General features: G+C 38.7%; 1 protein-coding gene across 1 annotated transcript in view; it reads left to right on the top strand.

Moving 5' to 3' along the window:
• The window catches only part of BCAT1 (branched chain amino acid transaminase 1), a 65,025-nt gene that overhangs the window by 21,159 nt on the left and 25,770 nt on the right, over positions 1-18,096 (top strand). Inside the window, exons 3-5 of the mRNA XM_031597785.2 lie at positions 13,563-13,763; positions 16,978-17,088; positions 17,941-18,060. Coding sequence (XP_031453645.1) covers positions 13,563-13,763; positions 16,978-17,088; positions 17,941-18,060 — 432 coding nt within the window. The remainder of the gene's footprint in view (positions 1-13,562; positions 13,764-16,977; positions 17,089-17,940; positions 18,061-18,096) is intronic.

Genomic DNA, 18,096 nt, shown 5'->3' on the forward strand with positions numbered 1-18,096 from the left:
CTCAACCCTTCCCAGTTCCTCGCTTCCTCATTTCTTTGTATTGTGTCTCTCTGGGAGATTTGCACAAGGTTGGTGTTTTAACATGACTTGTTAGCCCAAATATCTGCTTTGGAAAATGTTAACATAAACAGGCATCCATCTAGTTTCGAAACCCCAAGATTGCACCTGTATAGAGTGCAGAATTTTGTGGATTTGCCTTTAGCAAACAGACAAGATAGATCTCAATAGATTCATTCAGCAGAGTGTACTAGTGTATTTAAAAGACAAAAGTTGCTTTACAGAAAGGAGAGTCTTGTGTAACTCTACTGTTTCCTCTCAGTGGTTGGCAGAGTCCAGAAGGAGCATAGACAGAGTGACAACAATCTCTGCTAGCGTTTGGGTCATAGGTGAAGTGGGCATAAATTAAAGTAGACTTGAGACAGATTTAAATTTTACTGCCAGTCAAGAAGGTCCTTTTCCAAAGCTCCAAATATTGAGTGGCACAAAGTTGGATTTAATCCAGTTCAGTTTCCATCTATACTTGTATGTCAGCCAGCACAGCAAATCATTTTAGTATCCTGTGTGAGGGGAAGTATATACTAGCAGGTGGGACAGATGGTCATAAAGGGAATAAAGCTAGAAAAACAGCTGGCCTAGGCTGAAGTCTAATTTGTAAGTCCATTCCTGCCTTCTGGCTGTGTTTCTGCAGATTAGCTGCAGTCACCAGAAAGGGGTGCAGTTTTTCAGAAAATATTGTACCGCAGGGCACGTGTGTGTGAAAGTTAGGGACTATTGCAGCTGATTGCCATGTCATACGGAATTGTTTGCGGACTCTTTAATTTCATCATCAGATTATAAAGAAAAAGGAAAAGTAACATTAGACAATAACAAAATAGCCTGCATTAATTCTAGGGAATTTCACAAGCACATCTGGGAAAGAAGGTTGTTTACAATTAAACAAACGATACATAGTGATATTTCAAAAGAATCAAGTTGGCCCATGAGGCTGACTGTGCTAAAGTAAGCTGCAATTTTGTGCCACTAACTTAGATAATCCAAGTTTGTGAGAATGGAAATGCAGTTAAGAGGGTATTGTATTGTTTTGTGCTTATATAAAACATACTATTTAAAGTGGATGATGCTAGTGTTGGAATACCAGATTATCCTTCATTTCTTTTTAGAATGCAGTGCTGTGCTTTCTATGTAGAGTGAGCTTTTTTGACTTTTACTGTAGTTTCTATCTGACTTTAAAAGGTGGACTCACAGTGTCCCTATATATTTGTAAAGGAAGGAAGGAATGTAACATACAGGATCTAGGGAGCAAAGAGTCACTATGGCAGTGGATCACTGTTTTCAATTCTCATAGACTTCTATTAAGTCAGTAGGTCAGAACTGGCTTTGTTTGTATTAACTGCAACAGTAATTCCTTAAGTTGACTCACTTTTCCAGTTAAAAGTCTAATCTGGACTGCTCTGTGATTTCCAAGATATTAGAGTTGACATATGAGCAGTGATCCTGGAACAGATAAAAAATGTTGAAGGAAACAGCATTTGTGCTACAGTTTCCTGTATTGTATAAAACATTAAATCTCCAGGAGTTACCTGCCCAGCTCCTTCCTTCCACTAGGGTGAAATCTTCCTCTCTCCTTTCGCATGTATGAAAATAGTACAAATGTGAAAATATATATGTAAACTGGCTGTGGTTTGTGACTGTAATGTAAGAAGCTATACTTGAAGGTTTTGTGCATTGTGAGCACTTCTAGGAGGAGCATCTGAAGCCTCTAACTGAACGTGTAGTCATCCTCTGTATTTCAGAATGTTGATCCGAGAAATGCACATATCTGGTTTTGCTACTGTACACCGTTTTGTATTCAGTAGTACCTTGAAACAGCCATTTCTAAGGCACTTCGTGTTGGTGATTCAAAATTTGATAAGCTCTTCAGTGCATTCATTCTTCTCATTGTATTACCACAAGGCAGAGAATGTTGTATGAGTAACACAATGCTGTGTTTCCACACTCATTCTAATTTGCTTTCTCTCAATATGTGTATTAGCTCTGAGTTTGAATTCATAATACCAAAAGCATCTTTGATTGCCTTTTCTTTCTCTCATGTTGTCAATCCCTACAAAGGAAAGATAATCTTCGTTTTATGCAACTGTCATGGAATGCCTTTTCTCTTTGGGAAACTGATACATGAAATACTGTCAGGACATATTCTATAGTCTGTTTTTCCTTATTTTGATTATCTGAAGCAATTTAAAATTAGCTGGAAATCTTAATGGTGCAAATCAACTCTTTTAATTTTTAAAAGCAAGATGGCACAGACCTTCCAGGGAATACTGGCTGTGCCAAAGCAGAATGAAGTAGCTGTACTTCATGAGTGGATCTGGATTGATTTGCTAATCTTAGGAGTTGTGGCAGTGGAATGAAATATATGTAAGTGGAGTTTCTGTGTGTGAATGAATGGCTCCTCATGCTACTCCAAGTAACTACGAGCGTTCATGCACGGTCCCTGTAGGCAGAGCCAGTCCCAGGCTCCATGCCAGTGGGATGCGAGTCCGTGGCAAACTGAAGCTATGTGGGCCAGCCAGGACAGTGCTGGGCTCATATAATCCCTGCTGAGATCTTGGATTTGCTAGGCTGAGAACAGTGCTATGCTAATATGTTTGCACGGCTTCCAGTTTGACACGAGCTGGTGTCTAACTATGCAAGACAGCAGATAGAGTAAATTTGCTGTGATGATGTATGTCTTAGTATTTATTTCTTTCATTGCTGTGACATTTTAGAGCCCAAGCTGTGATCTAACTGTTGTTGTGCTAAATATTTCACAACTTACAGCATGAAGATTATTTCCTCACTGTAGGTATAGCCTGCAGATAAATAGTCAAAATCATTGACAGTTTTTTCCACAGAGATCTAAAGCTGTAATGTATTTTACCTTTGAAATATGAAGAAAATGAAAATGTAATTCCACAGAAGGCAGACACTGCCAATTAAAGCTTTGTGTAAATTGATTTTTTTTTTACAGGGCTCTTAACACAGATGTAGCTGTTCCTTGTAATACAGGACCTTCAGCTGCATGTTTTGAAAGACGTAGCCTTTCACTGAATGACTGTGAGCTTGGATGGCTTTGTGCAAAACACTGTGCTGATTCTGTTTCTCTGCCTTGTTTCCCATTCTCGACAAATAATATAATAGCATTGAAGATAAAGGCTGTATCTTCCTCTGGAAATATATTAAAATTGTAAATAAAGTCATATTACAGGACAAATCCAGGCAGTTGAGATTTAGGTTATATATTACTGCATTATGCAGCATTTCTTCTTAAGTACTATATGTCAAGAAGAGTTGGAAACATTCTTTTTTTTTCTTGCAGAGGAAGATAGCCCTATTTTCAAAACTATATTTCAGTGGAAACCTCCCTAACAGTAGCATTTCCTATGTTTGTATTAATTAGACTTCATTATTTGTTGTAATTCACTGCCATGATTACACCACTGAAACTCAAGTTGCCTATAACTCCTGCCAAATATGACTGCATGCAGGATTCCTTATTCTGGAAATAAGAGTGACCCATCTATTCTGCCATACCAAGCAGTTAAGCTTTTTTTTTTTTTTTTTTAGAAAAACATTGCCTTTATGAAAATGTTGCTGACAAATAAAGAATAAGCAATTCTCCAAGGCTGTTGTTGTTTAAAGAAAAATGTTTCTCTGCCAAATTTTCTTCCTTCCCTTCTAATGCAGCAATTACAAGCATAAAATGTAACGTTTAAAATTGTCTAGTTTGATGAAACATCTGTATAAATTCTGAACTAACTGGCTGTGTCATGGTGACATAACACTGCGACATTGTGAAAGTTCCACTTCTTCAAGAGGTTGGGAAGAACATAGCACTTTTATTCTCTTGTTTTTATTTTAAGTGAGCATATGGATCAGGAGAATGCTGAAAAGTTTTTGGACTTAAGACATACATGCATTGTAGTTAGCAGATCATGCGTAAGGCTAACAAATACAAAGCAGTTTTACGTAGTGTACATATAATTTTTATTTCTTTTCCTCTCTCCCTTGTTTTCAATTTGTCATGTTCTGCTGAAATCAATGAATTATTTACCTGTCAAAGCATATGGGCACTCAATGACGCTTTTCATTGTGTTGCAGTTGTTGATTTTTCTGTTACTTTTTATTTTTTTTTAAATGCCCCATGTTTCCATTTTTTATATATTAAATCTCATTTTGAATGTTAATTGATCAGATGAAACCCAATATGTCATATAGTGTTTCTTAGAACAACATGTCAGCTAGTCCATTTTCCCACTCACAGTGGGACTGTCACAGCACTGGAACTGTGATTTATCTGCTTAGTGCCCTGCTGCCCTTCTCTAAAAAAATGTGAGTTTTTTTCATGACCAGTCTGAACCTCCTAAGCTGAAGCTCTATCAGTTACTGTAGGCTAGGTCATGTCTGTGTAATTTCTGTGGCAGTACACAGCTTTAGCCACTGTTGATCAGGTTACCAAGCTAAATGCCAGATCTGTTGTTGTAGCAGTATTTAGTTTTGTAGCAGTATTCAGTGTTTGTGACCTGGCCATTGGTTTAGAAAAGGTCCATCTGATTTTATCTTGAATCTGCTGACTTAGCCTTCCATCACTGGAAATAATGTTTGCTTTTTTTCACGTGTTGGATTGAAACTATTGGATTGTAATAATATTATTAGACTGCAGTTTCTTAATGATTGTTTATGCACCCTAGCAGAGGGTATATGTGCTGCAGAATTTCTCCAGGAGATTTACGATCAAATATATGTCCTTCACTTTCACCTGCCAAGCAGAAAACCAGCTACAGCAGAGAGAAGATTAAGTACCAAATGGTTTCTGACATTCTGCATCCACACAGACATTGCACAAAGCTGATAGTCACTGGGCAGCGCAGACTCTGTGCACAGGTAGAGGATGCACTAATGTTGGTCAGTATTGCTGTTGTCATTTTAAGGCAGATTGATTTTTTTAAATCAAGACTGTTGTCATCCAGTGGTAGCAGTAGATAGTGTCACCATAGTAGCCAAGAAATGCTGCTGAGCAATGGCAAGTATAATTCACCAGGATTTCTTCGTGATAGGCTGAGGAATGATTTCCCAACAGTCTACAGTTAGGTTTTTTTTTTTTGCTATGGGGTTTGAGCCCATCTCTATGGCAGCACTTGACAGCTGCCACAGCTTTATTCAGTTTTGTCTTGGTGGCATGAAGGAGTTCTGTATTTGTCTTCAGATGTGTAATGGCCCCCTAATCGCTACAGGCAAAAGCAAATAGGTTTTCTGAGCTGTAATAGAGAAACAGATATTCCCATTATCTGAAGTTGCAGGATTTGCAAATAAAGCGAATTGTCTTCAGGAAATAACAGGAGCTTTTAGCAAAGATAAAAGAAAAATGCTGGAAAAACAGCCAAAGAACAGTTTTGCTCAGTTAAGTTACAGCACAAAGAAAGTGATACTTTATCTTCTTTTAAGTAGGACCTTAAGAGCACGGAGATTGTGCAAGGCTCTTAGATAATTCTTTTTGTTTGTGTTTTTTTCTGTACTTATTTTTTCCCAAGGTGTGAACAATAGTTTTTAAAATGCAAAATTTTAGCAGGGATTCCTTATATATAACTATGAAATGTATACAATGTGTGTTGTTCGTACTCGTTTCCAAGAAGTCTTTATTTTCCCCAAATCTCACTGTGTTATGAAGTCCCCTGGTCTAACATGCGATGTTTTCATTGTTGAACACATATAAACAGGAACTGAGATTTAGGAACAGAATTTAGTTTTCTGTTTTTCTTTTCTATTGGACTCTGTTGGCCTTTTTGCTTGCTTCTGAAATCATCCCTATAATCTACCTCTCGTGAACTAATGGCCTACAAGGCTAAAAGAATGTTATCTTAATCTCACACGTAGTACCTCTTTGTAGGGAAATACTGAATAGAAGGAATTGGCAAAACAGGGCAGTTTCTGTGGCAGATCAAACTGTGAGATTTATGGCAATTTATAAAACTTACCTTCTGCCTACCAGCATGAGAGAGATGGAGTAAGAGAAAAAGACAGGTATGGTTAACTGAGATTTTACAATTATTCCTTTAATAATTACACGATGCAGCAGAAGAGACTGTATCGTGGAAGTACTTTATATTCCCAAAAGAGGTTTGTTTTTTTTTTTTGAAATTCCATAGGAAATGATCCTTGTAGTTCCTTTTCAGCTTGGGATATTCCGTGGAAAATTCTGAATGCCTCCTTTCCATAAATCCACCTCCCTGCATGTTTGCAATCTTATTAAACTAGGGGTAAGAAGATTTAATTGTAACTGCCCATTACTTGGGCATGTGAGATTATGATTCTATTCTTGGCTGACCACATAACATGTTTGTGAGTGGCCAGGTCACTTAGGCCAAATATTTCCAACTTCTTTGTCTGAAATTTAGGTTTGCAATTCATTTCTTCTATCAGTAGGGCTTCTTAAAACTAATAATGTGTGAAATAGAAATTACGTATTTCCACAACTCAGGAACAGTAACATCTCTAATTTTTGTGCACCAAATTTATACTTCTATATTTTTCATACAGCATTATTCAAACATCTAAAGCACTGCACTGCTATACAAAATTGTGGTATTAGTGAAATATCACAGATCTTGCTATTCCAGTTATGTGTCACAGGCCTCAGCTTGTGTTAGACTCAAGCCTTCTTCTAGGCAAATGTTCTAAAAATGGAACATTGTGTTTATGCTACAATGCAGAAATACAGCAGTTGTAAGCAAGCAAATAAGCACAGCACCAGTAATAATGTTAACCAAATTGCCAGAGGTTCTGAGAGAGCAGTACATACTAATAGTAAATAACATGAATAGTGTAAGTAGTTAATGTGCTCTTTTAGTAGGATAGGGCCCTAGTCATTTATTTGTGGAAATGTTTGATTATGAATCTGAGAGGACTTCCTGTGGAAGGAATCAGGCTATTACGGAATTGCTGACTGTGATTTCACTTATCATTCTATATGAAATTGCTTCTTTCTGAGCTAAAACCTCTGGTGTATCTACATTGCAGACATGAAGTGCTGTAAGTGCCAAAGAGGATTTTTTTGTAACTAAGCTGACCAGCAGTTGCAATGAGCTGCAGCAAGTGGTCTTTCAGTCTAGACTGCATTAAAGCCTGCTCATCCTTCCTTCCTGCCAACTGACAACTATTAGTAAATAGTAGTAGTTAACATGACCAAAATGTAATAACTGTCTCTATCACTGTCTCATTTTTGTTACCTTAATTAATGGCCCAACGTTGTGGTTTACTTTTTAGGTACTAGTCATATTTTAAATGTTTTATGTAATTCTTTGAAAAATGAGATACTAGATGATTGTTTTTAGTAGATCCAAAAATACCATTAGCTGGAGTAGGGGAGATAGACCCAGTTAAAATGAAATAAGAGTTTTCTTTAAGATTACCTTGATATCAAGCAGAAGATTTCTTTATGATCTGCAGAAGTTCCTTTTCTTCATCTTTCTTTAAAAATAGACTTCTGAAACTTATATCAGTGGAGAACAAACTAATGAGCAAGGGACAAAGACTGTAACAAAAACTACGATGAACAAACAACAACAAAAAATAAACAAGAAAGGATTACTAATCCATTTAAGTTAACCAAAGGAATAGAAGTGGGTGTGGTTGTTAAGATTCAGTAGTTTTGCCTCCCTTATAATCCAAACTTCTGCAAGGATGGAGGAAAGGGCATTGATTAGCTTAAATGACCTTTGGATCAGATCAAGGAGAGTTGGTGCAGGACAACATTTGAGTAAATATGGAAAAACTCAAAATGTAATTACTGTCATTGAAATCAATTGTATTTTGCTGTATCCATGTGCTTGTGTATTTTGTAGGCCTTTTTTTTTCCTGTGCTTTCTCTACAAGCTAGCCTGATTGTAGCTTTCCAGCCCTTTTATGTAACTTCTGGTGCATTGTGGGAGCTTCAGATTGCATTTTGAGCTGTGCTGCGTGCCCTTTTCATCCTCCAAGGCAAGAAGTTTAAGTCAGTTCCAACCACGTATCTGTTACATCACTAGAGCTAGACAGTTTTTTGTGCTGCCTGCCTACTATTGCAAATCAGACATTCCTGAATCAGGGATGGTGCATCCATCAGGTGAGGGGAAAGGTTAAAGAAGTCAGCAATGTGCTGTTCTCTCCTCCCTTTCTTCCTGTTGCTTGAGGGGTGCAGCAGAAGCTCATCCTTTAGTTTGACAAATATTTGATAAGTACCTCTTATGAATAGTTTAGATACATGCCTTGCAGAGGATGGCGTCCAGACAAAGCTAGACAAAGTCCTTCTGGCCATATTTTTGGTTGCTTCCACGATTGATTCACAAGTGATTCAGAGCCTTGTCTCCCTTTTGGTTTGTCACTTGTTCTGTTTTTTATTACCCAGCGTACTGTCAACCTGATGCAATGTTTCCAGGCCCTAGTCCAATTGCATGTGCTAACGAGTATTCCCAAATGGAGTTTCATGGAAGCCTTATGTTGAAAAATTTCTGGGTATTCTCCCTGAGGCTGCAGAATATAGTTTTATATTTTGTTTCTTTCTCTTTCTCTCTCTCTCTCTCTTTCTTTTTATAACAGGAAAATTAGAATTTTCTTCCTGCTTGGCATAATTTCCATTTTCAAGCCTCAGGCTCTGCAATAATTTAAAATAGTAATGACAGTAAAGGGATTGCAGGATAGCTTATTTTACTGTTTATACTTGTAAACTAGTAATAAATTTCTAAGAATTTATTTAATTGTCTTATTCTGTTTAGAGTTAATATCATCATTATTGATCTTATTGTTTATTCTGTAGACTTCATTACTGTGATCAGAGTCGTACTGGTCTTAGCTCTGTACAGAAAGTGATGGTCTCTGCCCCAGAAAACAAGCAGTCTTTTTTAAAGAATGTGACATGAGAAAATAAACAAAAGCAAAGGGCAATGGTTTGCCCAAGATCAGCACAGAAATCTCTCATTTTTTGCTTAAGTAGACTGTGCTGCTGTGGTGTCTGCTAGTGACTAGTGGATAGAGCTGAGAGTCAGTAAGTATGGCAAATTGAAAGCAAAATAAGAACTGCAAGAAGAGGTTGCATCCAGTAGAGCAGTATTCAGTGTTTCTATTTCTAAGGCAGGACTTAGGAATAGGCAAACAATTTAGTGTTTGTTTTGTCCCAGTGGAGGAGAAAATAACTGGTTACCCTAAAAAGATGCACAGCCCTTGTGACCTTTTCCCACTTCCTGCAGCAGCACTGCGGCTGTCTGGTCCAATGCCCTGATGGAAGAGCTGGCATGTCATCCCTGATTTCTCAAGTTTGGCAATGGCTTGGCACAAGCATAGCTTGTTTGTTCAGTACTGGCTATTAAACATGATTCACAACATCAGCCTACAGAAAGTAGGACTATGTGATGAGCACTCTTCTGGATCAGGTTGCTGTTCTCTGTGGTGCTCAGAGAAGCTGCTCTGTGGAAGCACTTCTGTGCTTCCACGTTAGCCTGAACCCTGCCACAGGAGACTGCTGGGCTGGTGCCCAGTGACAGAACAAGAGGCAATGGATACAAACTGGAACATAGGAAGTTCCATCTGAACACGAGGAAGGATGTCATTACTGTGAGGGTGACAGAGTACTGGAACAGGCTGCTCAAAGAGGCCGTGGACTCTTCTCTAGAGATATTCAGAACCACCTGGACACTTTTCTGTACAACCTGCTGTAGGGAACCTGCTTTAGCAGAGGAGTTGTGCTGGATGATTTCCAGAGGTCCCTTCTAACCCCTACAACTCTGTAATTCTGCGAGTATCTAATGGATGAGCTTTCTCAGCCTGCTGAGAAAATTGCTTAGGTCAGCAAGAAATATGGGCAATCTTCTGCCACCTGCACCTTGACATATTGAAGGAGAAGGAGCTGAGTGAGCTACAGAATAAAGGTAGCCATCTGCTCCTTGACACAGCAAGGCCAAAAAAAAACTTGCTAAGATAAGAGAGTATTTCAGATTCCTGAGGTTGTGGAAAGTGGCTTGTTACTTCACCTACTTAGTATCCCTGCCTGCTTCCCCAGCACTGCTTTTCCATGCAGTGCAAGCCTCCTCTCGTTAGCTTGCCACACAGAGGGAGCCTCGTGGTAAGGTGGACAGGCAGAAGGTATTGAGGGAAGAAGGTATTGAGGGAATGGAATGGATTCCAGCGGGAAGAATGGATTCCCAAAACAGAGGTGTGTGTCTCAGGAAGGGTCCAAATGCAATGATGAAGGTGCAGCAGCCAGAAGGGCTGAAGGACAGGAAAACGACATCCTCAGCTCTGGTACCCTCCTCCTCAACCATCCCATTTTGTCCCAGCCTGGTTCTGCTCAGCTCTTCCAGCTACACTTTGTTGCCTCTTCCCTCTACAAAAACTCCCTGTGTTCTTTGTAATCTCTTCCTCAAAATCTGCTCCATGTTTGCAGCCACATTCACAAGAGCATAGCCAAAACAAGTTACTCAATTTTGTCTATGCTTCCGTATCTGTTACTGCATCAGAAGGCCCTAATCTTTCCTAAGATATGCTTAAAAACTCAGCGTAACTAATGAATAATTACAGTTGCATTTTGATTTTGAATGATTCACTTTGACTAGCAGTCAGAGAAGTTACCTGTTTCCTGAGATTACAGTCAGTCTCATGGTGTGTACGTTAATGTTTTGAGGATGTCTGCTGATACTTGCTGTTAGGGTTAGGTAACGTGTAAGCTGCATTACAGCTGAGACTGTTAGTTCTGTTTGTAACTCAAGTAAATGACAGAAATGTTTGGCCCAGAATAGTGCTTTGAAAAGTTCAGGTATGTGAAGTGAATTCCCCATTATTCTCAATATACTGCTCCTCAATATGCTGCTTATGGTCTAGTAGTTTCAGTGTGGTGAAAACAGACACACCTAATGACATTTGGGAAGGAGTAGGATGAAATAAACAATCTCTCACCCTGGACATCTCTGTAGGGTAAAAAAGGTAGAGTTTAGTAATGGGCATAACAACTCTGGACTGTCCAGAGGCTGCTGTCAGCTCCAAATCCTCCTATGCCCATTGCAGAGGCTGGATAGAATGAACACCAAAGTGACATTTAGCTATGGGCACAAGAATATCTTGCTACAGCTTTGGGTAAAATTGACACTGATCAGCATGTCAAGTTAATTTGACTTAGCTCATAATTTGCAAGATGTGCTTTGATCAAATGATGAATTTTAGTTTCAGGAGGTTGTAATACATCTTCATTGTTTGGGCTAAAGCTTTGCTCTGGAAGTCATGTTGGTATCAGCAGGTGCTTCTGAGATAAGAGACTGAGGCTGCACTGTGCGAGGAAGGGATACCCCTAAGGATGGGCTCTCCAACCACTCCCACTCTAACTGGTTTGATTTTGATTGATTGGCATGATTTTATTATCACTCAACAGAGACTCTTTCTAGGGATCTGTTGAACTCCAGGTCCATCAAGCTGGAGGAGTATCTTTGGTGACAAAACTGGGTCAAATAAATACCGAATGCACCCACAGAAGGATGTCTGTGCTTTTGGCTGCAGCTTGCTGTTCCCTCTGTGTGTTCTTGTGGGCCTGTTAGAAGAACCACATTAAAATCCTTCATTGTCCTTAAAAGATACTTGTTAATGCAGTTAAGCTTATCAAGCTGTATAAAGAGCTGTGTTACAACTGGCTGTGGTGCCTCAAATAAGGATGACAAACTGTGGCAAAAATCAGCACATGGATGGGATCTCTAAAGGGTCCAGACTGCATATGATAATTCACATCCTCCCCAGTTCAGTTTAAAGATAATCACCTTAATGAAAGTGACCTGAGCTTAGACGGGAGCCCTGACTTCAGGGAGTACTGTCAATTGCATTGGCAGTATGAATTCTTTTTAAGGTGAGATTCAAACATTTCTGCCCTGAGATGAAGCCAATGATGTAATTGTGTTCTAATTCCTTACTTAAGCCCCATCAACAACCTACTCCTCCATAAGTGTTTTCCTCAACACAAAAGTGCATTGTGTAAAACCGCAAACACTCTTTTGTGGCTTTAATTTTCATTCACAGTGTTCTGTGATATTTTTTTCAGAGTGCATAATAAGAGGTTGTCAGGTACAATTCATTTTTATTTTCAAGGCATCATTATTTCCTGCGTTTCCCATTGGAGCATTGACTGTCTGCAGGATAAAGGGTACTCTCAAGAGTTTTAAGAGTATTTGTTGTTTCCTCAGTTTATGCATTAGTTCAGCCAGGCTAATGCACTGTAATATCCAGACAAGTCCTGTAATTGGAGATAGTTTGAAACAAGCTTTTAGCTACTCATGTGCTCCGGCTCTAAGTTAATTTCACATCTAAGCTATTAGGGAGAACAACAGCAACAAATACTGCCAATATGAAACAGGCCACTGTTCATTAAAGACCTCTTGAAAATCAGGTTATTTACAGAGACGAGTGTGTGTGTGCTCTTTATCAAAAGTTTGAGACTAATCGTTTTGCATTTTGTAAAATGTGTGCTGGGTCTGAAATATCAAAATCAGTGGTATCTCTGGCAGACCCTTTTTTTTTTAGTGCTCATGCAAGTATTTGAACAAGAATCTGGTAACTTGCATTCTAGTCTATTCTGTATGAACACAGAAGAGTAAGGTTTCTTGTGGGGATCTGCAATGTGTTCTGAGTCTTGTTAGGAAAGAAAATGGAGCTTCACTGGGACTGTTTCTTGAATTCTTCCTTGCTCTCTGACTGGAACAGCTTAAATATTTAGATACTGTAGAAATGAGAAGGGAGAAAGTGGATCAAGATCTGTGTACTTCCTAGCCTTCTCCAATCGTTTTACCCCTTTTCGTGTATGAGGGGGAGTGACTTGCTAGAGATCTTGCTTTCCTTCTTCCCGTTGTTCTCTACAATGACTAACACCATCCGAGCTTCTACAAAAAACATTACCTGTCTCCCCACCAAAACCAGTTACAAAAATCTATGATGTATTTCTGCGGCTAGTCACGGCTTGCAAGGGAAAGTCGCTGCTGTTCATGCAGGGAAACAAGCAGCCTTCTTTCTAGGAAAATACAAAGGTGGCAGACGTGCTAGCATGTCCCAAGCAATCTGCTGACTCTGATCTCACACCTGTTTTACACTTTAGAGAAAAATCCATGTAACATGCCTGCTTAGTTATGAGGGGGATTAGGTTCTGATGATCTGTTTGTAATACAAAGCAAGTGAGAGCTTCTGGAGCTTCTGTAGACATGTTATCTAATTGTCATAGAAATTTTTGTCTGGGAATTTTCTATTTGTCTGTGTGTTTTGTTGATTTTACTTTACCTTGTACTGCTTCCTCTAATTAAGAGTGCTTCAGATAATGCTAACACCTTCCAGTCTGACCAACACTCCATGTGTTCATACACAGAAATACTTTACCAGTTACCTAGAGGTAACCACCGTTAACAGTTCTATCAATTAATATATTTGCAGATTTGAAATATTATATTTGTCCATGTTGACTGATGTGGGCTCATTTTTAAATAGGTCTGATTTCATTATTTTGTATACATTTTGGTTTCATGTTCTTCCAGGCTTCAGACTTGATTATCACCCCAGCTACGACTTTCAAGGAAAAACCAGAGCCCAGTGGTTTGGTATTTGGAACTGTGTTCACTGATAATATGCTGACAATTGAATGGTCCTCAGCTTCAGGATGGGAGAAACCTTGTATTAGACCACTTCAGAACCTCTCCTTGCATCCAGCCTGTTCATCTCTGCATTATGCTACTGAAGTGAGTACTGAGACCTCTTGGAAACCTCTATTTTGTTTCATTAGTTTCTGAAACCATAGCTTTGTAATACACGGACAGTTAATCCCTTAGTATCCAGGTACGTTTTGAGCTGTTAGCTGATGTCCTTCCAGAATATTTCCTTATTTATGATAGGATTATGTTTATGTTGATAAAATTCAGATTTGGCTCTGGTGTGTGGGTTCCAGCTCACTTAATTTCATAGCTCACTTGAAGGTGAGCACTTTCTTACCTGGTGTCGAATTCATTTGACAAGGCATTCGACCTCACTGTCAGAGGATCAGTCTAGCTGCTGTCATTGATGTAACTTAGTGAAACCCTGGATAAAACTGTTGAGATTCTAAGAGCAGCTTTAATTTGGGGACTGAATGTGCATTTTGTGAAGCTTATTTTAAGCTGTTTTGAAGGTTCATGGCTTGGATTGTAGAATAGACTATACAGATGCTTGTTTCCAAACAGGTCTGGAGAGCTCCAGACAAGATCTGAGGCATTCAGCATATCCAGCTATATTCAAGCAGAAAATATTCAACAAGGAACTTTGGAAAATGAAATGTTGACTCGGAAACCAGCGTGGTTAATAGTTTCCATGCTTAGCTGCTTACTGTCTAAAGCTGCCTTTTGTGTCTCCGGAGCAGCTTCGGCTATACTCACATCTTGTGAGAGCCTTGCAAGGATACACTGACCTACATGTGAGCATAGAGTAGAAATGGAAGCCTGCTTCTTCTTCCACCTATGAGTAGGTGGGAGTCTGATGTTAGTGGAAGTTCTTATGCATCTTTATTATTTTCTCTTTCTTTTTTTTTTTTTTAATTGTTATTATTTTTTTTAAACCGGTAATGGAAGGGAAGGATCAAGCATTTCCCTTCTTTCCCTTCTTGTTTGAGCTCCTACCTTCACTGTTTTTTGTGTTTGCTGTTTTTTCCCACCTAGTCACCAAGTCTCCAAAAGTCTTATGTCAATTATAATAGGCATTAATGGCATTAATGCTGCAGCTCTTGATCTGCCCAAGGAGCAAGAAACCACGCTGGAGTCCCAAATCTATATTTCACTCTTAGTAGCATATTACTTTAATGCTTGGCCTCTGGCCCAGTTTGAAATCATTGCTAATATGAATATGCTCTTATTTTTTTCCATTTTTTTATTCTTTTACCCTTACTGCATCACGTTTCCTCTAGACAAGAGGACAGACAGAGGAGAATCTGGTGCCAATGCTGTGGCTCAATGAATACGCAGTGGGTATAATAAAAATGATGAATTTGGCATTCCCTCCCCTTTTTCCTTGCCCTTCATGACGCAGTGTGATAGACTGGATCTGCTGAACTTCAGATCCAGCTCCTGTGATGTACAGATGTCAGACAGTATTGTTTGCACACTACTGTAGTAACTAAACATCAAGCAACTGTAACAGTTGCTTTTATTCACGTTAGGCATTTCTGGAGCACATCACTGTCTCCCTTTGTAATGAGCAAGAGGTTTTGCTGAGCTCTGGAAGGTTAAAACTTTTTGGAACAAAAAATTTAACAGCTTGAGAAGACTTTGCGTTTCAGTAATGAAGTAATTCTTATTTCTCTCAAACCACTGATCAAATCTTAGTAGTAACATTCCTTCCTTTTCCCTTTCATTACAAGTTCTATAAATGTCTTTGGAAGAAGGGTGGGGGGAAACAACTGTTCTGTGATAAGAACATGTAGCATTACAGAGATGTGATATTAGCTAATGACACAATAAAAATCATATCCAGGTATCAACCGTTACACCAGCTATGCCATTGCTTACTAAGATAGATATTTGTTTTATTTTGTTTTATTTTATTATTTTTCTTGTAGCTGCAATCTTAGGAACTGCTTAAATTTCAAAACAATGTACAAAACTTTTAGTAAGGTTGGCATTGAGATAGGAATAAGGTACATATTGAGGACAAAAAGTTCTGGGTTCTAATTCTAGTTCTGCTGCATAACTGTATGTACCTAAGGAGAATTGCCAGGATTCCTGCAACCCAGTTACAGCCCAATTAAAATTTGTCATGTGGAAAGACCTAACTCTGTCATGGGACCATACAAAAGTGTTCTGAACACTGCATTTCAGTGGTCCTAATGGGAAAATGTTGTAGAATTTGAAAATAATGAAGCCATGAGTGTTGTATTAAAAAGTACTTATACAAAAATATAGAGTTCTTTTTCCAGAATCAAAAAACTGCATATGCAGTCTTCCAACCATATAGAATGTATTTCGAGCCATTTTGGGGGAAATAAAAGAATAGAAGTGATGCAATTAAATTTATGGAACTTCTAGTGAAATTTACTGTACAAAGAAGTGCTTCAGAAAATAAGCTCTAAAAATCTAAAATCTGTAAGCATGAATGACCCTTCAATCTTAATCTAAATAGTAATTTTACATAATTTGTAATTTTACATAATTATGTAACAGTGTGAAATTATGTAATGCATGGGTGATCTACCTATAACTAAAACTGTAAATTATCAGTCTATAACTGCAAATAACTCTGGATATTCTGTGGGCATTGGGTACCTTTGCTGTTGCTTGGATACACTGTAGAGTATTCTACTGGGAGGGCAGTTTTGGGATGAGTTTCTGGTGAACTTACTGTCAGTGCTAACCGTCTACATTCTACAGTTTGAGGGGTTAATTATGTCAAAGTTTCCTTTAAAGTAGAGAAAAAGCATTCACCTGCATTCTTCCTCTAGTACAAAGCTGGTGCACCTATCTCACGTGCTAACTAAACCCCATTCTACAACATAGGGACATATGGGGGAAATAAGTGACCAAGATTTTGCTGCAGCTACACTAAGAACTGCAACAGAACTTTTCTATAGCAAAGAATGTTATTGTACTTCTGCCTTTAGTATCCGTCAAGCTATGAGGGCACAGTTAAGTCAAACACATGCTACAAATTTTAATGGTGGTAACCAAATTACGAGGTTATCAGTAAGTTCCCCGACAGGAGGATGTATGAGAAGCATGGATAGGTCATCTTTTTTATACAAACATCATAATGCTACTTCACAGGAGTGTGTTGCAAAGATTAAGTGGTTAGCATTTATGCTTTGAGTACTGTGAGCAGGAAAGTGAAGTTTGTTCGTTTCCAAAAAGCATGTCTTACTTTTACTCAGGTCATCATGGGATAGCATGCCTCAATTACTATTTGATTTCTTTTCCCTCCTTTTTGGCTTGGTAGTTGTTTGAAGGATTGAAGGCCTACCGTGGAGTGGATGGCAAAATCCGCCTGTTCCGGCCAGGCCTCAACATGGACAGGATGGCACGATCAGCAAGACGAATGACTCTGCCAGTACGTAGCTAAGGCATTGTACTCTCCTTAAGTCGGAGCATATTTTTATTTTCAGATTGCAAATCTCCTAAATTTTATGGTAGCGTAACACTTCTGAACTACACTAACTCTTGAATGGTTCTCTTAAACTTTAAGAGATCCTATTCAGTGAATGGTTTCAAATTATTTTTTCTGTTAAAAACAGTGTTTTCCTTTCTCCATTGTGCCTCAGATAAATACAGTCTTTTTTTCTGAGGGATGACTATTGTTCTGTAGGTACTTGCATGCAGACTACTGATTAAATTGCCTCTGTCATGACTGTTGTTACTTTTCTTTTTATCTCAGTTAAACCCTTTCACATCTGATTGCCTTCTTTTTTGTTCATGCTGGAATTTGATGCTGCTTTTAGAAGTTGTATATTGGCCAATTAATTTCCTCCTACGCTTACTAGCTTTGCAGTAAATCTGTGAGTCTTAATGTGCCCATTGGAGCCATAACCCAAGGGATTCTCCTTTTTGCAGAAGAGTGGGTTCTGGAGCTCACAGCGCTCCCTGGGAAGTGAAGGAGTTGGCTGCACAGGGAGTTCTCTCCATGTACTTCGAAGGCAAGAAGTATCAGTGGCTCCTTTTTTCTACCTCAGGAGGATGCTTTGTAGCATCAGGAGAACATTAAGGATAGTGTATAAAAAGGAACAGTGTCAAAGACAGTGGGATCTTAAATCTTTTAAGAAATTAATTCAAGGAAGGTACTGTGGTCCTGCAAAAACCTATGGGCTGATGAGGTGTTCAACATAACATATGGATCTATCAAGATGACAGTGTTTGGGTTGTATTTCTTAATTAGATTTTTTTTCCTTTCTCTTTTCCTTCCCAGTGCTTTGACCAGAATGAGCTGTTAGAGTGCATCCGGAAACTTGTGGAAGTGGAAAAGGAGTGGGTCCCATACTCAACTGCTGCTAGCCTGTATATCCGCCCTACCTTAATTGGAACTGAGGTTTAAACTTTCTTTTTTTTTTTATTTTTAAATTTA

The sequence above is a fragment of the Phasianus colchicus genome, chromosome 1, assembly GCF_987193195.1.
Source record: "Phasianus colchicus chromosome 1, bPhaCol1.hap1.1, whole genome shotgun sequence".
In the NCBI taxonomy this organism is placed as follows: domain Eukaryota; kingdom Metazoa; phylum Chordata; class Aves; order Galliformes; family Phasianidae; genus Phasianus; species Phasianus colchicus.